The following is a 22,528-nucleotide window of genomic DNA, read 5'->3' as shown; positions in this document are numbered from 1 at the left end:
TCTGCCTGAGCTGACTGCTGGCCCCACCTTCTGCTGGGTGAGCCTTTAATTGAGTTAGGCTCCTCCTTGTCAGAGGTGCGAACCGAAGAGCGAGAGCTCAAGGGCTCTTTAACTGTGGCTCTTAGCGTGGGGGTCAGGCCTGGGGGCCCTGTAAGCAGCTGACAAATGTATACATTTTATATGTGTTGAGTGTTTTTGCTTCTTCAAGCAGGCAGTCTTGAGAGGCAGTTTGTCAGGGGAATTATCAGGGAAGTGCAGGGAAAAACTGAACCACTTCAGCAATGGATTGCAGCAGCATAGCTAGTGAGGGAGCTGAGGCAGTGACATGCAATGTCTGTGGGCATGTTTGTATTCTTACCTGAGGGTAACAGCAATTACACTTGCAGCAAGTGTAAGTTGATAGCTCTACTGGAGGAGACCATACAGGGATTTGAAGCACGCTTGTCCACACTTCATTTTATAAGGGAAGGCAAAGAGTTCATGGACAGAACACATAAAGCACTCTTTATAGGGCAACAGGAGGAGAAGAGAAAGGTATCTTAACAAATGGAGGAGCAACCAATAAAGAGGAGGGTGCATAGAAGAGTGTGACGCACAGGAGCACGAAAATCAGGACTCATTCTGATCCTCTGTTGCTAAGCAATCAGTTCCAGGATCTCCCCATAGATACTGAAACAAGGGCTAGCCCCCACCCCCAGCCTCCCCAAAGTTTGAAGGAAATTCCTCAGGCACCTGTGGATGAGAGGACTCGAGCTTCCGCTCCCCAATTTAGGAGGAGGCGTGTTTTGGATATTGGGGATGCCGTACTGAGAGGGGTAGAGTCTAAAGTGTGCTGACCAGACTTATCATCTCGAGGGGTATGCTATCTACCAGGTGCACGCATCCAGGATGTGACAAAGGATAGAAAGATTCATCAAGCACACAGATTATTATCCTTTCTTACTCATTCATGTAGGAACCAATGATATTGCTCGGCACAGCCCAGAACTTATTAAAAGAGACTGTGCGGCTCTGGGTAAGAAGGTGAAGAACCTGGGGGCACAAGTTGTATTTTCGTCCGTTCTTCCTGTTGAAGGTCGTGGCTTACGAAGGGAAAGAAGAATACTACAAATTAATGACTGGCTGTGTAGATGGTGTCGTCAGGAAAAGTTTGGATTTTTGAACCATGGCTTACGCTTGCGAGATGAAGCTCCTCTATCGGGAGATAGTTTGCACCTCACGAGGGTAGGAAAAATGTGTTTGGTGAGAGGCTTTAAACTAAATCCTATGGGGGAGCGAGACAAAAACTTAAAGCCTAGTATTATGACAATAACTGGAGATGAAAACAATAAAGATTTGCAGGGAGTGGCACATATGCAAGGAAACATTAACTCATGGATAAGTACAGAAACGAAAACCTTGGGGCATATAAACCATGGATTTCGATGTCTCTACACTAATGCACAGAGTATGGGAAACAAGCAGGAAGAACTCAAAGACTTAATACAGGAAGGGGATTTTGACCTAATAGGCATTACTGAAACTTGGTGCGATAATACTCAAGATTGGAATATTAGGATTGAGGGGTACAACTTGTTTAAAAGTGATAGACAGATGAGGAAGGGGGAGGAGTAGCACTATATGTCAAGGATGTGTATACTTGTGAAGAAATACATGAATCTGAGTATAGAAGTTCAGTCTATGGGTAAAAATAAAAGGAGTAAGAAGTAATAGGGATATTATGGTGGGGGTCTGCTATTGACCACCAAACCAAGCACTTGGGTGAGACACTCCTAGACCAGATTACAAAGTTCTCAAAGAGATGGGACACAGTGGTCATGGGATTTCAATTACCTGGATATCTGTTGTAAGTCTAACTCTGCTAAAAATGCAAGGTCCAATAAATTGTCTATGAAAGATCCTCCGCCAGTGTCACCTTCCACTACTGCTGCTGCCCAGTAGCTAACCTTCAAGGACTCCTCTGCCCCCATCACCAGTGAAACTGCCTGTTCTCTTCTGCAGAAGTGGCCATTGGTCGCTGAAGTGGGTGGATGCACCTTGTCTGGTGTCTCAGCTGTGACCATTCCGTCTTGAGTGACTCTGCTAGGAGTTTAGTCTCTTGATAGAGTCTAGACCCCTTACGGCATTGCTCCCAACTTCACTGACACGCACAAACTGTCACCAGAAGGGAGAGGCTGATTCTACAGGAGCACAGAGCCCACTGCCAATCAAATTAGGCTCCAGCGTTTAATCCAACAGAAATCAAGGACGTATGGGCAAATAAGGGGTGACCAAGGTGACTGAGGCATAATCCTGATGGTTTTTTGCCATGGTGGGAATGGGGGGAAAGCATACACGAGCCCGCTTCCCCATTGGACCTGAAACGTGTCCCCTTTCCAAGCTGAAATCTCTTGTTTAGAGACCTTCAGGGCCTCCATCTGAATCTGTAGAATTTGTCTTGCGGACTCCTCTGTAAACGGGTCCAGCAATGGGGCAATTTTCTCCCACAGGTGAAGCTGGTAGCCATAATGACTTGATAGTTGGTGATCCTATAATTTAGAAAAGTGGAATTGTAAACCTTTCTGCCCAAGGTATCGATTCTACGACTCAGGTATCGATTCTACAACTCTCTCTGTCGGAGTGGAGTGGTGGCCAAACCTCTGCTTGGCCTGCATCTCTGAGGTCACAATACAAGAGGGAGGAGGGTGCAGAGCCAAAAAATCAGCAGTCTTATGCTTGATACGATATAGGCTTTCCGATTTCTTGGATGAAGTAGGTGTTGAAGCTGGCTTCTTCCAGATTGGAAGAGGCAAGTCAGCCAAGCCTTTCAGCAAAGGAAACGACACAAATGCAGGTGAGTCCAGGTAAAGCCGATTCAGTATCTTGTACTGGGGCTTGTCATTTGAAGTGGCCACTTCCAGCTCTAAAGCCTGGGCGATACGAAGCATTTGCAAATCGTGCAAGTTAGAGTCCTCTGTAGGAGAATGGGAACCTGGATCTGCCACCTTATCATCAGGAGATGACTCTGACTGGCTCTCGGAACTATAGACGGACGTGTCCGGGTCAAAAATCCCCTGCATGGAACCAAACAGAACCGAGGTGGAGGGGAGAGGTTGAGATGCTTCAAAGGATGGGTTCAAAGTAGAAGGCTGGGGCTGAAGTGGGGTGCGTACGCCCGTTGGATCGAGCTGGCGAGCCTGGCAGAAGTCGACCCAGCCCTGTAGCTGTTCAGGTGCCAGATAAGACAAAGGAAACTCCTGGGGTTGTTGCCAGGGAGGGAGATCCTGGGTCTCGAACAGACCCGGGCTGAAGTTGGCAAGGTGCGACTCCAGTTCCTCCTCCGAAAAGGGAGGGGGGAGGCCGACCCCATGGGGGGAGTTCTGGTCGGGCTCTGAGGCCTCACGGAACCAACCTGTGGAACCGATGTTGGAACGAGAGGTCGAGGTGCTTCAGTTTCTCCTTGAGCTTCTTGGAGGGTGCGCTCTCAGAGTGAGTCCTAGGCTTCGCCTGGAGCTTATGGATCTTAGAGCCCATCGAGCCCTGAGGTGTTCCCTTGGATAGGGGTACGGATCGGGCTGTGCCATGGTCCGAAGAGTTAAGGCCCTGAGCTGGTGACGCTGCTGGTGCTGCTGAGGGAACTGGGGTCAGAGCAGCACCCGAAGTCGATTTCTGGAACATCGAAGCAGACAGAGCCCTCTTCCAAAGATCGGCCTTTAGACAGGCCTATCATCTCTGGCCTTCTTGGTGAGCCTCTAGCATACCTTACAGGCCAAGACGCTGTGGGCCTCCCCCAAACATAGGACTCAGTTATCGTGCTTGTCCGACTGGGGCATCTTAGTCTTGCAGCCAGCGCACTTCTTGACGAGGGGCTTTGGCATGGCAAGCGAAAAGAATAGCTGAGGTTGGGCGAGATAAACTACCCACACACTCACGTAAAAACGAATGAAGCTCCTGAAACCACTTCTGATCACGGCGGCGGCAAAAAAGGAACTGAGGGAAGTGGGAGGCACCTCCCCAGAGCACGGGACGTTTGGGTGGGAAAGACGTCTCCGGCTCTGGAGGAGAGTGCCTCCTGGTGGATAGAAGCTAAAAGTCTGTCTGGTGGTAGGCCTGTGTGCAGGTGCAGTCCCAAATGTGGGGCTGCACAAAACTGAAGATGAATCCTTGTTGCTGGGCTAAAAAGAAGCTTTCCAAAGGAGCTCCATGGCTGGCCTGTGCATGCGCAGTTCCCATGTGTGCCTGCAAGGAGGTCACGAAGATGAACAGGATGCAATTCAACAAGGATAAGTGCCGAGTTCTAGATCTGGGTAACAGAAATGACGGACATGCATACTGGATGGGGGATACAATTTTGGGCAGCAGTGTGTGTGAACAAGATCTTGGGGTACTGATGGACAGTAAGTTAAATATGAGCAGCCAGTGTGATGCAGCAACAAAAAATGCTAATGCGATTTTAGGGTGCATCAACAGAGGCATAACATCCAAATCACAAGATGTCATAGTTCTGCTGTACACTGCATTGGTCAGGCCACACCTGGAGTATCGTGTGCAGTTCTGGAGGCCTCACTTCAAAAAGGATGAGGACAGAATGGAGTGGGTGCAGAGGAGAGCGACGAGGATGATCAGGGGCCTGGAGACCAAGCCCTACGAGGAAAGGCTGAAGGAGTTGGGAATGTTTAGTCTGGAGAAGAGGAGGTAGAGGGGGGGACATGATTGCTCTCTTTAAATATTTGAAGGGCTGTCACTTAGAGGAAGGCAGGAAGCTATTCCTGTTGGCAGCAGAGGATAGAACTCGCAATAATGGGTTTAAATTGTGGGAAGAAAGGTACTGGCTAGATATTAGGGAAAAAATGTTTACAGTAAGAGTTGTTCTATGATGGAATCGACTAGATAGGGAGGTGGTGAAGTCCCCCTCACTGGCCATCTTTAAGCAGAGTCTGGACAAGCACTTGTCAGGGATGCTCTAGGCTGACCTTGCATTGAGCAGGGGGTTGGACTAGATGGCCTGTATGGGCCCTTCCAACTCTATGATTCTAGGATAATCTTGACAGGCTGGAGAATTGGGCTAATATTAATAAAATGCATTTCAACAGAGATAAATGTAAAGTTCTGCATTTAGGTAGGAAAAATCAAATGCATAATTATAGGATGGGGAAGACTTGTCTTGGCAGTAGTGTGTGCAAAAAGGATGTTGACCAAACACTGAACATGAGTCAGCAGTGTGATGCAGTAGCTAAAAAGGTAAATGCGATTTTGGGCTGTATCAACAGAAGTATAGTGCCCAGATCACGCAAAGTGATGGTATAACTTTGCTCTGGTGAGACCTCACCTAGAGTACTGTGTTCACTTTTGGCCACCACAATTTACGAAAGATGTAGACAAGCTAGAACGTGTCCTGAGGATGGCATCGAGGATGGTGAGAGATATGGAGACCAAGTCCTATGAGGAAACGTTGACGGAGCTGGGTATGTTTAGCCTGGAGAGGAGAAGACTGAGAGGTGATATGATAACCATCTTCAAGTATTTGAAGGGCTATCATATAGAGGATGGTGCTGAGTTGTTTTCTGTTGCCCCAGAAGGTTGGACCAGAACCAATGGGTTGGAATTAAATCAAAAGAGTTTCTGGCTAAACATTAGGAAGAACTTTCTAACAGAGCGGTTTATCAGTGGAACAAGCTTCCTCAGGAGGTGGTGGGCTCTCCTTCCCTGGAGATTTTTAAGCAGAGGCTAGATGGCCATCTGTCAGCAATGCTGATTCTATGACCTTCGGCAGATCATGAGAAGGAGGGCAGAAAGGTTTGCATTGGAGTTTGGCTCTTATGGCCCTTTCTTGCATGGCCAGGGTAGTGCCAATCGCCACTTTGGGCTCAGGAAGCAATTTTCCTCCAGGCTAGATTAGCCAGGGATCTTTGAAGGTTTTTTTTTGCCATCTTCTTGGCGTGGAGTAGGGGGTCACTGGGGTGTGGTGGGGAGATAGTTGTGAATTTCCTACATTGTGCAGGGGATTGGAGTAGATGACCCTGGTGGTCCCTTCCAACTCTATGATTCTATGACTCTATTACTGACCCAAGATCACTCAGCAAGCTTCCACTACAAAGTGAGGATTCAAACCTAGACCTCCCATATCCTAATCCAATACTCTAACCACTACACCATGCTGGAGATGCCAGGCTTGAAACCTGAGATCTTCTGCATTCAAAGTATGTGCTTGATCAGTAAATGAAGGTCCTTCCCTACTGTTGCTGTGGTCAGGAGGGAGGTTTCTCTTCTACTCTCTCTTATATATGTATATTTTGGGTTGAAATATGTCATTCTTGTACCAAGAAGAAAGCCTCTTGCTTAGATGTAATAAAAATTAAAGGTCAGATCAAGGGGAAAGACACAACCTCCATCCTCAGTTTGAATAGCATATACTGGATCCAGATACTACTTCTCTGATAAAAGCTTAAGTTGAAGTAGGCTGCCACCCCTCAAGTCTCCCTCAAATACAAGTAATAATTAACTTACAATGACCGCCATTTTCCCGCTTTTCCGTAGCTGCTGCACAGCAAAAGAATGGGACACATTTTCCATCGGTGTCCCATTAACCATAACCACTCTGTCATTTTCCCTGGAAACAGAAGTGCATTGTAGATTAGACAAAACTATATTTTAAACTGACATCTAACTCTGGTTTAAAGTGTTTGTCTTGATCCAATCCTGCCATGAACACATTGCCTGAGCAGGAAAGTATCCCCACAGGGCTTAAGAGAGAGCTAGTCAACACTCTCTCTCTCTCTCACACACACACACACATACTACATGCAGAGCTAGGCCATTATGTAGAATGGAAGGTCTATGCATACTTCCCATATTTCTGTCCACCTCCCTTCTTCATTTGGGCAACAGTGTGTGGGGGGAATTAATGGGTTTCCTGTAATGGACTGACTGTTTGGCACTGTGCACAAGTGCCAGATAGTAAGGGGAAGACTGAACTCTTAGCTTTACAGCAATCCAGGATGTGGCACTGGGGCACCCCTGAAGCATCCTGGATCTGAAGGACCAGGGGTAGAAGGTGGGATGGAGCAAACCCACTGCACGAGTCTGGCTGAAAGGTAATTGCCTAGGCCAGGGCTGGCTATTGGGTGCAGAAGCTGCCTTATTAGGAGAAGGCATTCCATTCCCGTGGGTTGGAGGAGATAGAGGGAAAGACACAAACCCAGGCCCATCCCCCAGCTCCCAGGTGGTATGCAGTTGCTTGATGTCAATTGAAGGATGGCTGCGGTGAGGAGTTGGGGGGGGAGTGGACCCTGGGTGATGAAGACTGAAGAGGCATCAGGCAGTCTCATTTGTGCATGGAGAGGTGAGGGAATCCAGGCGACCAGGAAAGAAGAAACTACCCTGTAGTGAAGAAACTACCCTGCGCGGGACCAAGGCTGTGAGTTGAACGGTTAATAAAGATTGTTCAAGCATTACCTGGCCTCTTCTACGTCAGCTGCTTTGGAGAAATGGAGGGGTCCCCCCCCAGCTTACTGAAACCCTCAGCCCTGGTGGGTGCCACCATATAGACTGGGCCTGAACAAGACCCAGTGCCTACATAGGCATATTTATTTATTATTAAACTATTTATATAGTTTAATAACTACAGCAAGCAGTAGGGCTTTTTAAATCATTCCTTTTAAAAAATAATCACAGGAAGGTTTTTGTAAAAACTGGAGGTAACTAGAGAATTTTCCCCATTAAACTCTGTTAAATACAAAAAATAACAGTGTAATTTCAGCAAAAACAAGTTTTGTAATAGAATGTTCCCCACCAACCCAAAAGCCATGGATATTGCCGTTTTATTTTTGTTTATCATAGCACCTTTCCAGAACTTGAACATATTCATTATGTTAGCCATACAACTAAACAGAAAGATAAACAAATGAAAAAGCACTTCTCTAATATTCAATCGTTAATAGGTTTCACTTCATTGGATCATTTAACAGTCTTGACAACCAAGGACAAACAACAGAATGGAACAGAAGCTCCTACTGACTAACCCCAAGAGTCAAGCTGAGAGTTACTCCAGCAAGGGATGTCATTGTCAATGGATAAACCAGCATTAAGAAACCAGTTTAACTATTATGACTGCGACCTGCTCATGGCACGTAACTTGCAGTGATTGGATATATGAAGTGGGCTCTGCCAACCACACAAGCAGTTATACCATGTCTTCCTGGGATTGTCCTGTACCTTTCTCCTTCAGGAATGGGTGCACAAAACATTCCCATTCAGAGGCACTCCATTGCTGAGTAGAAAATTCAGTCCCAGTTCAGTACTCTAGCTATTAGACCAGGCATCAAAGTAAGAGGACAACTAGATTGTACAAGATTTTCAAATAGAGATGGCTAGATCAAATAACTGCATTAGTTTGGGTTATGCCTGTGCTCTCATGAAAGGCAACATTTAGAAGTACTTGCCCTTTGGATACAAAAACCAGGGCAAAGAGAGGCTGGCATTACTGATATAAGTTACGGCACTAAGACACGGCACTAAGACCAGAATGTAAGCAACCATACTTACTGAAGTAACCCATCAGCTGGACCGCCTGCAAGGACATCTGAAATTACTATGGATGTTTCGCCATTTTCAAAATGAGGGTTATCTTTGCCACCAGAAACTGCAATCCCAAATCCTCGTTTTGGGTCCTTAAAATAAAATTCCAGAAAACACACAAAACTTCTTAGCTAACCAGTAAAACAGAATGTAAAATTGGTCACCTACCAAGATAACTCCAATGTTTAGACATCTCAAGGAACAATCCTTAATTGTTTAAGATGTGTAAGATGGCCCTTCCCTATGGCACCAGGGCCCATAGCTGATTTTATGGTTGTTACCCACCCCAAGCCTGGTTGTGGCTGGGGAGGGCAGGTTAGAAGTGCAAAAAATAAAAAGAAAGAAAGAAAAGAGTTTTTCAAAAGACCTGTGCACACAATGACAGCAAAGGAATGGCTATTTGAAACTGGGGAAGAAATAGTAATGTGGATTAAACATGGCACTAAGACCAGAATAGTTGCAACATAAAAACGGGACCAGGTAATAACAGAATTGCAGCATGAATAGATATTCCAGGAGTGATAAACTGCAGAGAGACTCAGACATTTAAATGCATATTCACAAGTGACACTACTACAGTTGCTTTCTGCTTCTGAAGTTCTTATACTTTTAAAACCCATGTTTAAAAGCTGAAGGGTGAACTGGTTCTTGGTGGTGGAAACTGCTGTCAAAATGCAGCTGACTTATAGCGACCCTGTAGGGTTTTTAAGGCAAGAGACATTCAGAGGTGGTTTGCCATTGCCGTCCTCTGTGTCGCAAACCTAGATTTCCTTGCTTGTCTCCCATCCAAATACTAACCATGGCTGACCCTGATTAGCTTCCGAGATCTGACGACAGTGGGCTAGCCAGGTCAGAGCAAATTGGTTCTTAGTCTCCATTTACTCAAACCCCGCTCCCCCCAAATATAATAAAAAATGTTTGTACAATTACCTTTTACCAGGAGACTCAGTGTTCCCAGCCAGTATTACCTTCTCTCTTACTTCTACTTAAAGATTTTTGGGGGGTGATTTTGAAGTCTGCACCTTCACCCATATTCAGCAAATCATAACCCTTGGGTGAAAAACAGAGTTGCACCTACCTGTAACTGCTGTTCATTGACGTCTTCTGTGCAGACACACATGGGGGGACTGCGCCTGTGCAGGCCTGCCATCGGATTGGTTTTCTTCTTACAAGCTTAATTCCACAAGGGGGCTCCTCCCCTAGCCAGCCCAGTAACAGCTTCACGCCCAAGCTGTCACCTGCCTAGGGGTGGAGTATCCCGTTCCCTCAGTTCCTACCTGCCGCCACCAGCTTAACCATCACCGTGGTCCAGTAAGAGAGCTAGTAGCGGGGTAGAAGAGAAGGATGTGTGTCTGCAGAGAAGACCTCAATGAACAGCAGCTACAGGTAAGTACAACTCTGTTTTCATTTTCGGTCTTCAGTGCAGCCCCACATGGGGATTTTAGCAAGCTTACCATCTAACGGAGGCAGGCATCCTCTTACTGGAACAGTGTATGAAGTACAGCCCTCGCCACCTCCCCATCGTTTCTTGCTTGAACATCCAAAGCGTAGTGTTTCACAAACGTCTCCTCTGTTGATCAGGTGGCCGATCTGCAAATATCAACTAGAGGCACTCTACAATAGAAAGCTGCTGAAGATCCTACAGCTCTGGTAGGATGGGCCCTAACACTCAAAGGACAATTCTTCCCTGCTGCCTTGTATGCTTCCAGAATAGCAGACACCACCCACCTGGAGACAGTCTGTGGGGATGCTGCCTTCCCTTCTTTGGGCCCCAGTAACAAATGAACAATGACTTTTGCTTTCTTAATGACTTTGTCCATCCAGGTAATAAAGTACTGCTCTGTTAATATCCAAAGTGTGTAACACTTTTTCCACTGTAGATGTGGGGCTGGGGGGAAAAGGCGGGTAATGAAATACCTTGAGCCAAATGGAATTTTGACACTACCTTGGGTAGGGAATCTGAACTGGGATGTAGTGTAATCTTATCTTGAAAAACCTTCAAGAAAGGTTGGTCAACCCTTAAGACAGGCAAATCACTCACCCTTCTGGTAGAGGTTACAGTCATCAAAAAACCCACCTTCATGGACAGATAACTCAAGGAACAAGAGACTAATGGTTCAAATGGAAGGGCCATGAGTTTAGACTGTACTAGCGACAATGACCATTGAAGTACCAACTTAGATTTTGGAGGAAACACATTCAAAAGCCCCTTAAGAAACCTTTTAACCAGGTTATGAACAAATGTAGACTTTCCGTCTACTTCCTCATGGAATGCAGAGATGGCTGCTAGATGTACACGCACTGAAGAAACTAATAACATTCAAAAGCCCCTTAAGAAATCTTTTAACCAGGTTATGAACAAATGTAGACTTTCCGTCTACTTCCTCATGGAATGCAGAGATGGCTGCTAGATGTACACGCACTGAAGAAACTAATAAACCCTTCTGTGCTAAGGACAGCAAATATTCTAATACGTTACCTACTGGGCAGGCAATAGGTGAGCAGTCGTGGGCCTCTGCCCACAATTCAAACAATTCCCGCTTCCTGCCATAAGATCCTCTGGTAGAAAGTTTCCTAGACTGCAAAATAATATCCTGCACTGCCTCAGACAGACCTAAATTCTTGGGCCTACTAGCCAAGCTGTTAGGTGTAGACTGGTGACCTCGTGATGTCCTAGGCCTTCCCATTCCAAGAGGTCCCTGACTGTGGGCAGCCAAATCCAATTCCGGCCCACCATCTATGGATGGTGCTGGGGAAGTGGACTGCACCTCAGGTTCTGGGGATCTTTTCTTGCTCTCATCCTTCTCTCTGTTCTTAGACTTGTCCCTATTTTTCTTCGATGACGGTTCCGATGAGGACCGTTGTTTATGATCCTTACGCTTAGGAGCCGACTTGGGCGGTTGCATCTCTTGCCCCTTCAGATGCGTAGATGGAACCAAGCCCGGAACCATGAGACCGAGGATCTCACTGAAGCCGCTTCGATGTTTGATCTACCGGTTGGAACTGTAGGGATGGATTGTGCCAAAGACAGCCTAACTAGCGTTTTCTTTGGGTCTGACGGAGGCTGGGCTGTCATAGCGCTCTGCCAAAGTGCGGCCTTTAATCTGGCCACCCTATCCCCTCTAGGCTTCATAGTAAACTTCATGCATATCTTGCAACTTCGCAGGTTATGCGTTTCTCCTAGGCAGAGGAGACAAAGCTGATGTTCATCCGAATGGGGCATCTTTGTCGAGCACTTCTCACATTTTTTAAACAGGGGCTTTGAGGACATAGTTCAGAAGCTCCCTGGACTCTCAGAATCACTCCAGAACAAAACTCCACATTCTTCAACACTCTTACACAGTAAGAACGATATACGGGGCTAGGCCGAACGATCGCACCTCAACCCTACTCATAAACCGTGAAATCTCTTCTTTCTCTCCTAGCATGCTCCAAAGAACTAGATGCGGCGGCAGCAAGAAAGGAACTGAGGGAACAGGGGACGCTCCACCCCTAGGCAGGTGACAGTTTGGGCGGGAAGCTGTTGCTGGGCAGGCTAGGGGAGGAGCGCCCCCTTGTGGAATTAAGCTTGTAAGAAGAAAATCAGTCCGGTGGCAGGCCTGCGCTGCCGCAGTCCCCCCATATGGGGCTGCACTGAAGACCGAAAATGAACTTGTACTTTTATCACAAATGAATAATATTTATGTAAATATATTGGATAGCCCAGGTTAGTACAATCTTGTCAGGCCTTGGAAGCTATACAGGATCGGCCCTAGTCATTATTCGGATGGGAGACCACCAAGGAATACCAGGGTCACTATGCAGAGGCAGGCAATGGCAACCCGCCTCTCTTGCCTTGAAAACCCTACAGGGTTGAGGTAAGTTGGCTGTGACTTGATATCTCCCCCTCTCCCTCACCCCCACTCCCCCCAACCAAGTTGCAGGCCCCAAAATCACACCTGGCACTGTTCCTGGGGATGCTCTGACTCCTAGGAGTAGTGCTACAGGATGTGAGAGGCAGGAAAGTTCTGTTCCACAAGCACACCTACACTCATGATCGTTTGGATCCAACCCAATGTGACCTGAAAGGATGCAACTTTTCTTAACTAATTCCCTTACCTGGTAGCCAAAACGTACAGCAGGGGAAATGTAGTATTTTTAATGCTGGCATTTGAGGATTTTGCCCCCACCCCCTCATCCAGGTATGCAGTCTTTAATATTGGCTTCAGGATTTAAAGTATTTTAGTAGTTCCACATGGGAGGACTTATATAAAAATCAGTTTTTCATCACAAAATATTTGTAAATCTCTGAATTAGAGCACTTAAGCATTTTAAAGAATAGGCTTTCAAGATTTTTTTTCAATGGCAAGTCAACAAACATGGATGAGCACAATATGGCATGTTCGTCTAAAAAAATCAAACAATACATGAACACGCACAAAACCTCACAAGTTTCTTTGAAAACTGGAACAAGAAATAGCTTCTCACCTTTTGTAGGGTCACTGTGTACTGCTCCCATATCAGCTTTTCCATGCCTGGGGCCTATTACAAAATTTAAAAATATATACCAATTATCAATAGAACATCACAACAAGAGAAATATCTCACCAACTCAAAACAAAACCAAAAAACTGAACCATTTCAAAATCTGCATCAAACAGCTGGAATATTTTTTCAGGAATCCCACAGCCCTGTTTTAACCATTAATGAGGAAGGAATAAAAAGTACAAAATTTAACAGGCAAAGTCGAGGCAATTTATATGTCTGATCAACACAGTCCTAAAGGAAACCCAGCACAATATACGTTCACCCACCTCCTTAAACATTAGTGACTATAGTACAAGCTATGAAGGTAGGAATCAGACCTCAGTAGCAGCAGTATGCAATCTTTACTTTGCAAATATGAAGTACAATGTTCAATATCTGGTACCTCAAATTAAAGTTATCCTAAACTGCCAAGCTGGGGACAACACCTTGCAGAGCCCTTTGAGAAAATGCAGCCATATTAGAGATGTGAAGACCCAGACCAAAACTTAGGGGTAATATATACTCCCCCCTAACCTTTTCTATTGTTTTTGCTTGATATTACATACATTCTTATCTAGTCCAGCACAGATCCCAGACATGTGTGTCCAGGATATCACTGCCTCAGCTGGGTTTGATGAAAAAGGAGCTCTGTATCATCATGATAGTGACATTGACCCCCTTGATGACCTTCCCAAGAGACTTCATGCAGAATGGGACGTTATGTGTCCAGGTCTGACCCCATGACCCAAGAGGTGTGTTGCTTGCCAGGGGTGAAAATTAAAGTTATTGTAGACCAGAGACCAAAACTGGTGAAACCTAAAGATCATTACCCATTTGTGATGGTCCATGTGGGAACCAATGATACAGCTGTGAACACCACTAAAAACATTAAAGCTGACTACGAAGCTCTCGGAAGAAAGCTGAAGGGAATGGGGGCACAGGTGGTATTCTCTTCAATCCTTCCTGTCAGAGGAAGGGGAATGCGACAGGATCATAAGATAATGGAGGTGAACCAATGGCTGCGTTGGTGGTGCCGGAAGGAGCGATTTGGATTCGGGAACCACAGGCTAGGTTTTCTGGATGATGAGCTACCAGCATGCAATGGAATTTACCTTTCAAGGTCTGGGAAGAATGTTTTTGGAAGAAACCTGGAGAGATTCATCAGGAGGGCTTTAAACTAATACCACAAGGGGAAGGAGAAAACCAACGTAGGGATTTAAATGAAGGTGATCAAACAGCAGAGGCCTGGGAGGGCCGGGTCTAAAGGCGTCAAAGGGGCTTCAGGTGTCTATGTACCAATGCCCAAAGCTTGGGCAATAAGAAAGAAGAGCTTGAGGTTCTAATGCAGACAGAGGGATATGATTTAGTAGGCATTACAGAGACTTGGTGGGACGAGTCCCATGACTGGAATGTAGCAGTGGATGGATATGAGTTGTTCAAGAAGAATCAAAAAGGTTGAAGAGGTGCTGGAGTGGTGCTTTATGTGAGGAGAGAGTTAGCTTGTCAACAAATACTGGGGGATGCAGGTGACAGCCCAGTGGAAAGTATCTGGGTGAGGATAAAGGAAGGAAGGACAACCAGTATTGTGGTTGGAGTCTACTACAGACCTCCTGACCAGAGTGAGGAGGTTGACAGGGTATCCAAACAACAAAAGCTGGTAGTTATGGGTGATTTCAACTTCCCTGATGTGTGCTGGGAGACAAACTCTGCAAAGCGACCCCAGTCACACAAGTTCCTCACCTGGCTGGCTGACAACTTCCTTCATCACATGGTGAAGGTTGCTACGAGGGGCTTGGCCATACTTGACTTAATATTGACCACAGGCAAGAGATCGTAAATGAGGAGAAGTGGTGGGAACCTTGGGGGAAAGTGACCATGTCCTCCTAGAATTCCTTTTGCTGTGGAGGACCAAGGAAGTTTGTAGCCCCCCATGTCTGTTAGATTTTGGTAGGGCAGATTTTAGCAAACTCAGAGGCATGATGAGAATCATTCCATGGGCAAGACTGCTGGAAAGGAAAGAGCAAGTGAAGGGTGGGCTCTCCTAAAACAAAAGTTCTTGCAAGCTCAAGCCCTCACTATTCCAACAAGAAGGAAACATGGTAGAGGATCCAAGACGCCAGTGTGGATGAACAAAGAACTCCATGATGAGCTAAGGGAGAAAAAGGAAATGTTCAAGAAATGGAGGCAAGGACATACCTCTAAAGAAGAGTATCTGCGGGTTGCTAGGCACTGTAGGTCAGCCATCAGAAAGGTCAAAGCTCACAGTGAGCTGATGCTGGCCAGGGAGGCTCGCTACAACAAGAAAAGCTTCTTCAGATATGTGAAGAGCAAACGCAAAGAGGCCATAGGCCCACTGTTGTGTGAAAATGGAGAAACTCTGACAGAAAATAGAGAAAGCAGAAAGGCTCAATGCCTATTTTGCCTCAGTTTTCTCCCTGAAAAAAGAGAATGGGCTCCTCTAGAGAGGATAGTAGGCAAGCCACAGCATCCGGGTTGCTGGTTGACATGATCAGGGAGGTAGTTGAGAAGCACCTGGTTGCAATGGATGAGTACAAATCCCCTGGGCCAGATGGTATGTACCCAAGAGTGCTCAAAGAACTTTGTAGAGAGCTTGCTAAGCCTTTGTCCATCATCTTCCAGACCTTTCGGAGGACGGGAGATGTGCCACAAGATTGAAGGAGGGCAAACGTTATCCCAATTTTCAAAAAAGGGAAGAAGGATGACCCAGGAAACTACAGGCCAGTCAGTTTGACCTCTGTCCCAGGGAAGATACTGGAGCAGATATTGAAGAAATCAATAGGCGAGCATCTGAAGGACAACTTGGTGATTCTTGGGAAGTCAGCATGCATCTGTTTCCAACAGGTCCTGCCAGATTAACCTTGTGGACTGGACCCTAGAATATTTAGGTGGATAGAGAACTGGTAGCAGAACCGCACTCAAAGAGAAGTTGTCAATGGCATTTCATCTGAATGGAGAGAGGTGTCCAGTGGGGTGCCACAGGGTTCAGTTCTGGGCCTGGTACTTTTAAATATTTTTATAAATGATCTGGATGATGGTGTGGAGGGACTACTCATTAAATTTGCAGATGACACCAAACTGGAGGAGCAGCGAACACACCAGAAGATAGAGACAGAATTCAATGACATCTGATCACACTGGAAAAGTGGGTGGATGTGAACAGGATGCAATTCAACAAGGATAAGTGCCGAGTTCTACATCTGGGTAACAGAAATGACGGACATGCATACTGGATAGGGGGTACACTTCTGGGCAGCAGTGTGTGTGAACAAGATCTTGGGGTACGGGTGGACAGTAAGTTAAATATGAGCAGCCAGTGTGATGCAGCAACAAAAAATGCTAATGGGATCTTGGGGTGCATCAACAGAGGCATAACATCCGAATCACAAGATGTCATAGTTCTGCTGTACACTGCATTGGTCAGGCCACACCTGGAGTATTGTGTGCAGTTCTGGAGGCCTCACTTCAAAAAGGATGAGGACAGAATCAAGTGGGTGCAGAGGAGAGCGGCGAGGATGATCAGGGGCCTGGAGACCAAGCCCTATGAGGAAAGGCTGAGGGAGCTGGAAATGTTTAGTCTGGAGAAGTGGAGGTTGAGGGAGGACATGATTGCTCTCTTTAAGTATCTGAAGGGCTGTCACTTAGAGGAGGGCAGGGAGCTGTTCCTGTTGGCAGCAGAGGATAGGACTCGCATTAATGGGTATAAATTGCCGGAGGAAAGGTACCGGCTGGATATTAGGGAAAATTGTTTTTTACAGAAAGAGATGTTCAACAGTGAAATCAGCTACCTAGGGAAGTGGTGAGCTCCCCCTCACTAGCAGTCTTTAAGCAGAGGCTGGGCAAGCACTTGTCCGGGATGCTCTAGGCTGATCCTGCATTAAGCAGGGGGTTGGACTAGATGGCCTGTATGGCCCCTTCCAACTCTATGATTCTATGTGAAGAAACTGGACACACAAATCTCAACAGAACCCCCGTACATGGAAAAACAATAGTATCCCAGCATCACTGCCCAGAATCTATCCTCCAGAAACAAACAGAACCAGTGTAAAGTGGTACCCCTTACCTGGAAATGGATACGATGGTCAAATGCAAAGAAAACCATTGACAGGTCCAGGAGAAGCTACAGGATCACCCCCTTTCTATTTCACTCTCTCTCTTGCCTTCAGGCATTGATCACCCACCAAGACAACCAAGGTGCTTTCAGTCCGCAGAACAGGCCTGACACTAAACTGAAATGGTTCTAGACACATAATTTCCATTCAACATTATCAAGAACTATCTGGCTACCATCTATTTCAGCAGTTCAGCAAACAATTACCAAGAGATTTGAATATTTTTAAAAATATTTCCAGATGGAGCCAAAATAGTGGGTGACAACTGCAGCATTACTACTAAAATGATGTTATCCTGTGCTGAGAACAACAAGCTGTGGGTTGAACCATATGACCAGCAAAATCATTCTTCCAACTAGTACCAAACTATTTCACTCACTTCTAATCCTATAAATACAGGAAAAAGGTTTTTATTTGGCACTTTATTAACCAGAATGCACAATTAACTGGCATCACAAAGAGGGCAAGCACCTTCTCTTCAGCCACCATAGCCCACATCTTCAAAAGTGGATACATGCCACACCTACCCTCTCCAGCTGGCCAGCTTGATGCCTTCAACCATTGCTGGGCTTCTGACAGCTGGCAACCTCAACAGGTATCTCCTTTAGCCTTTCTCAAGATGTTGGGAGCCTATTCTTCTTGAGGGTTCCTAAGCAGTTATCCCACTTGTTTGCCTGCTGTGTGGCTTGGCTTGGAGGGAAGGGTCCACCAGGCATGGGTGTGTGTGTGGCTGTAGCCATGGTATTCCCAATAGGGTGAGATGTAGTCATTGTGGATTCTTTTGGGTAGGGGGTGGGGAAGAGCAATAAGCTTGAGTATCTGTACTTCTTTTATTGTATAGGGAACAAAAATTCTAAGAACAATGAACATATTTCTAACATGAAACTCCTTGCTAAGTTTGAAAAATCAACATTTACACTATTTTTCATGGTGGATAGTGCTTCAATTTTCCCCCAACTGAAATAAGCTGAGTTAGGGCACAGAGTTGTTACACTAACACAGAAAGCAGTTTCACAGAATGAAATAAACCAAACCGTTAAGAAAGTAGATGAGTTTTCTATTTATATGGCTTTTGCACAGTGGAATCTTCAAATTAAGAGGAACTAGTTCTTGAAGTTACATTCTGGAGGCTAGCAAATGTAGCACAAACAATATACTGAAAGTTCACCTTGGGAGTTCACCAGGCACAAAAGCCATCTGTGCTGCCCCAAATCTCTAACTCATAATCTCTTTAACGTTATAAAATTTACAGCTGTTTACTGTTGCAGAGATACTAACCAATGCTGACAGATTAATGGAAAGGACCAGAATGAGTGGGGGGGGGGGGCAGGGTATTATCACAGATGTTATAAATCAGTGTTTGAAGGCTTCTGATTGTAATAAGAGTGGAGAATACCTCCTCCATCACAGCACACCATTCCAATTATATTAGAAAGCAGTAAAACAAAGGCTTTAATACGCATTGTTACTGTAACTGCTTTAAGAAATAGATTAGTTAAATACCACTGATTGCTGAGTTGTTAATGCCTTATTGTATGAAAAATACATCCATCTGTAATAGGAAGTTACCACATTGTTACAAAAATTAAACAATTGGTGGAAAGATTGCTACTAACTTGTTCAGCAATTTTACCAACCCTAAATTAAATGCCTATTCTTTTTACTGCATTGTCTTCTATCTTTGTAACCCAGTTTTGGCATTGTGGTTTGTCATGTTCATTCATTCATTCATAGACCTTTATTGGCATAAAAATTATTACAGTGGTTTGTCATGTGTTTAATAGCTTTGGGGGGGCACTGTTTTCCAATTCTGCAATCCTAGTCTTACTGCATTGTCTATTGGATGTTGTATGACTGTTTTTTGTTTTGTAATCTGCTTTGAGTCTCAGTAAGAAAAGCGGGCTATAAATTAAGCAAACAACTAAAAATAAAATCTTTAAAAGCAATATTTCCAAATAGAGTTTTGTACAGATCTTTCTGCTAATTAATTCTGATTAGAATGGAAATTCAAGTGCCACTAGTACTTGGAACACACTAACACTTTCCCACAAACAGCTCGACTTCAAGCTAATTTAGATGACAATAAATGACTGTATATTCACATTAACTGTACAAGAATCAAAACATCCAGTTTTAAACACAGCGCCTGGGTAGGGAGGAAGGAGGGGGAGATCTAATAGAATTAATTAAAAAATAACTCACGTGCCATTTTAAAATCCTCAACTTTTTCACTGCATGCAACCACATCCTCTGAAAAGCTTGAGCTGTCTTCATTGTAGCAGGATAATCTGTTAAGGGACCATGAATGTCCCAGTCTTTTCATCAGTTTCCACCACTCGAACATTGTTATGTAAGTCTAATACAATAGTGGCCTACATACTCGGCAAATCCTGCTATCACTTCACACAGTAATTTTTTTTAGGAAAACCCACAAATGAGAAGCCAACTGCTTCTTAAACACTACTTTCTCAAAGATAAAATAAATAAGCAAATGCAGGGATTTAAAATACCTAGTTAAAGAACTTCCAATATTTATCACTGTGCAAATAGAAACTTACAGACTTTATCCCTCCATGGAAGGAGAAGACAACAATGGAGAATAGGTACTTATGGTTGAAGCAGTTCCAAGATCTATTTTAGTTATTTATTTTTTACATTTTTATACTGCATCCTCTTCTGCACGGTCTCGGAGCAAGATCTGTAAATGCCCCACTGTCCTTTGGTTGGCATCTGCCAGAATAGCTCCCCAAAATCTTCTGGGGGAGAAGGGAGAAGAGAAAGTGCGCTCCTGTACTTGTGAACCATTGCATCACAAAGTAAGTACTTCTAACCAACCCAACAGCATACTGAGCTCCCAGCCCCTTCCTGCTTAAGGTCACCCATAGCAGCCCCTTTCACCACTCTTAACTCCCTTGATTGATGCTGATGATTATAATCACTTCAGCGGAGGAAAGTCAGCTTTGTGTAGTAGTTAAGAGCAGTGGACTCTAATCTGGAGAACCGGGTTTGTTCCCCCACTCCTACACATGAAGCCAGCTGGGTCACCTTGGGCTAGTCACAGTTCTCTCCGAACTCTCTCAGCCCCACCTACCTCACAAGGTGTCTGTTGTGGGGAGAGGAAGGGAAGGCAATTTTAAGCCAGTTTGCGTCTCCCTAAAGGTAGAGAAAATCAGGGTATAAAAACCAACTCTTCTTTCACCTGGTGATTAGGCAAGTGCTTTCCTGGGGCAGCTGGGGGACCCCCAATGGTCATTGTGCCCCTGTCCACTCAGGGATAAACCCTGCATTCAAAACTTGCCATGCCCTCTCTTTCAAGATAATGGCCAATAAAAAGTGCTGTCTTTTACAGCACTCCCACAGGGCTTACATGGGAAACTCTCAGGGAAGCAGAGGCAGAAAAGTCACCAAAAAATAGGGAGCCAAGTCAATAATCTGAACTCGTTCTCTAGTACATTTGCTTGTGGCTTATTTTGCAAGCAATGCAGCGGAGGAGAGGGGCTCATGGAAAATTGTACATTAATTTCCATGAAGAGTGGGATTTCTAGCTTCAGAACATCCCGCACACATAGAAACTGATCTGCGTTGTTCTATGTCAGTGCTCTTCTTCACTGTTCACATAAGAAAACAATAACTGCATAAACAGTTCAGTGCTCAAGGGAGCTGGCTGAGAAAATGGATGCATTGGCTCATAGTAACATAATAAGCAACTGACAACTATCAAGGAGCTACCAGCCAGCATTCATTTCTCTCATACAGGACAGCTGGAAGGAAGTCACGGCACTTGGTGAGGAGGCAGGGGGAGAGAAGCTATCTAGCTTACTCATTAAAAAAAAAATGCAGGCAAACTGTTGCTTTCAATTAGAACTACTGGCATTCTCTGTACCTAAACTCTGAAGTCACACTATGTCATGAGATTTGATACTATTCATGCAAAGCTTTATCACTTATTCTGTCAGCAAAACTTGCATTATAAACACACAGATTATATTCCCTCAAAGCTAGACTGAAAGACCATAGAGAAAGAAAGTAGGATTAGTTTACAAACTGTTCTCAGAGAGACAATAAAAAGGACACATCTACACAAAGAAATTAAAACTGAGTGCATGATTGGATATAAACAGTACTACCAAAAAGGACCTCAGGAGTAGGGACAACGTTCAACAGGTTACCAAATGCAACTGCTAATATAGAGTGGACCGCACATACCTAACTACATTTTTGTATAGCACCTGACAATGTTATGCTCTTAAGAAATAAAAATACAAGGCAATATGAAATTCGCCTTTGCTGCATCACCTATAATGTCTTTCACACAGGCAGTCAGCACTTGAGAACATGCATGTGCGAAAAGGATCAAAGTGTTGCAAGGCTTGGAGATTCAGCTGAACTACATCTAAGCAATGGGCACAGAGGTACCCTGCAAAGTTGGAAACCAGAATTCAGGTAACAAATCCTGCATGATGATAACCTCTGGATAGACATCAGAAAACATATCTGCTTTGTTGTTTTACATTACATTTCTTTCCAATACAACTTAACAAGACAACTGAAGTTAGCTGAATAGGAGAAAGAAGGCTTCTGAACTCCATCACCTCCAATCACTTGTCACATGGAGCTAGGAGATACCTGATATGACTTTCCACTTTCATCCAAAAGTGCCAGTATACCAATACTTATTAGGACCAACTAAAAGAAAGAAACTGGTCTCAGCACAAATATTATCCTACTATTGCTTTTTTCCTTAACCGACCAACACTGGTCCCTGTGGTTTTTCCTATCTGACACATTTTCATCCCTCCCTTCCTCCAAGGAGCGCATGGCAGCAAACATTATGTTTAGTACACGTTCATTCCATGAATAAGTACCTTTTAACTTCTATCCACTTTTTCCTCACACTGACCCTGTGATGTGGGTTAGGCTGAGCAGGGGTGACTGGCCCAGGGTCATACAGTATGCTTCATGGTCGAGCAGCGGTTTGAACCCAAGTCTTCTTGGCCCTAATCTGACACTCTAATACAGAACACTGGACCCCCATACTGGTTTTCATTTGTTTTCCCCAATGGTTATCTGTCTTCCAAAACCTACTTATTATTCTACTGGGTGAAATGTAGAAACCCTACACATTCACAGCTGTGTTTTTATGCCAAAAGGGCGAGGCTCATTTTCTTGCTACTTTCAAGTTTTGGATTTATTACTAACTTGTTTTTGTTAAGGCATCTGAATGACTGCCTCCTCGATTCAAAGAGTTTCTGAGCTTGCAGAATGGCCAATGAAATGAATTGTTAATTTAGAACCCAGGAGAGATCAATCTTGTAATTTGGTGCTGAATCTTTTGC

The 22,528-nt window shown here is 44.8% G+C and overlaps 1 protein-coding gene across 3 annotated transcripts in view; it reads right to left on the bottom strand.

Moving 5' to 3' along the window:
* Positions 1-22,528, bottom strand: part of TJP2 (tight junction protein 2) — a 95,349-nt gene that overhangs the window by 20,967 nt on the left and 51,854 nt on the right. For all 3 annotated transcript variants that reach the window (XM_056848011.1, XM_056848009.1, XM_056848010.1), the window contains 3 exons: positions 13,024-13,077; positions 8,524-8,648; positions 6,487-6,589 (listed from right to left, as the gene is read on the bottom strand). In XM_056848011.1, coding sequence (XP_056703989.1) covers positions 6,487-6,589; positions 8,524-8,648; positions 13,024-13,068 — 273 coding nt within the window. In that variant the 5' untranslated portion in view covers positions 13,069-13,077. The remainder of the gene's footprint in view (positions 1-6,486; positions 6,590-8,523; positions 8,649-13,023; positions 13,078-22,528) is intronic.

Source organism: Euleptes europaea, chromosome 4 (assembly GCF_029931775.1).
Source record: "Euleptes europaea isolate rEulEur1 chromosome 4, rEulEur1.hap1, whole genome shotgun sequence".
In the NCBI taxonomy this organism is placed as follows: Eukaryota; Metazoa; Chordata; class Lepidosauria; order Squamata; family Sphaerodactylidae; genus Euleptes; species Euleptes europaea.
The sequence above is the reverse complement of the archived record's forward strand: the minus strand, read 5'-3'. Positions and strand labels throughout refer to the sequence as shown.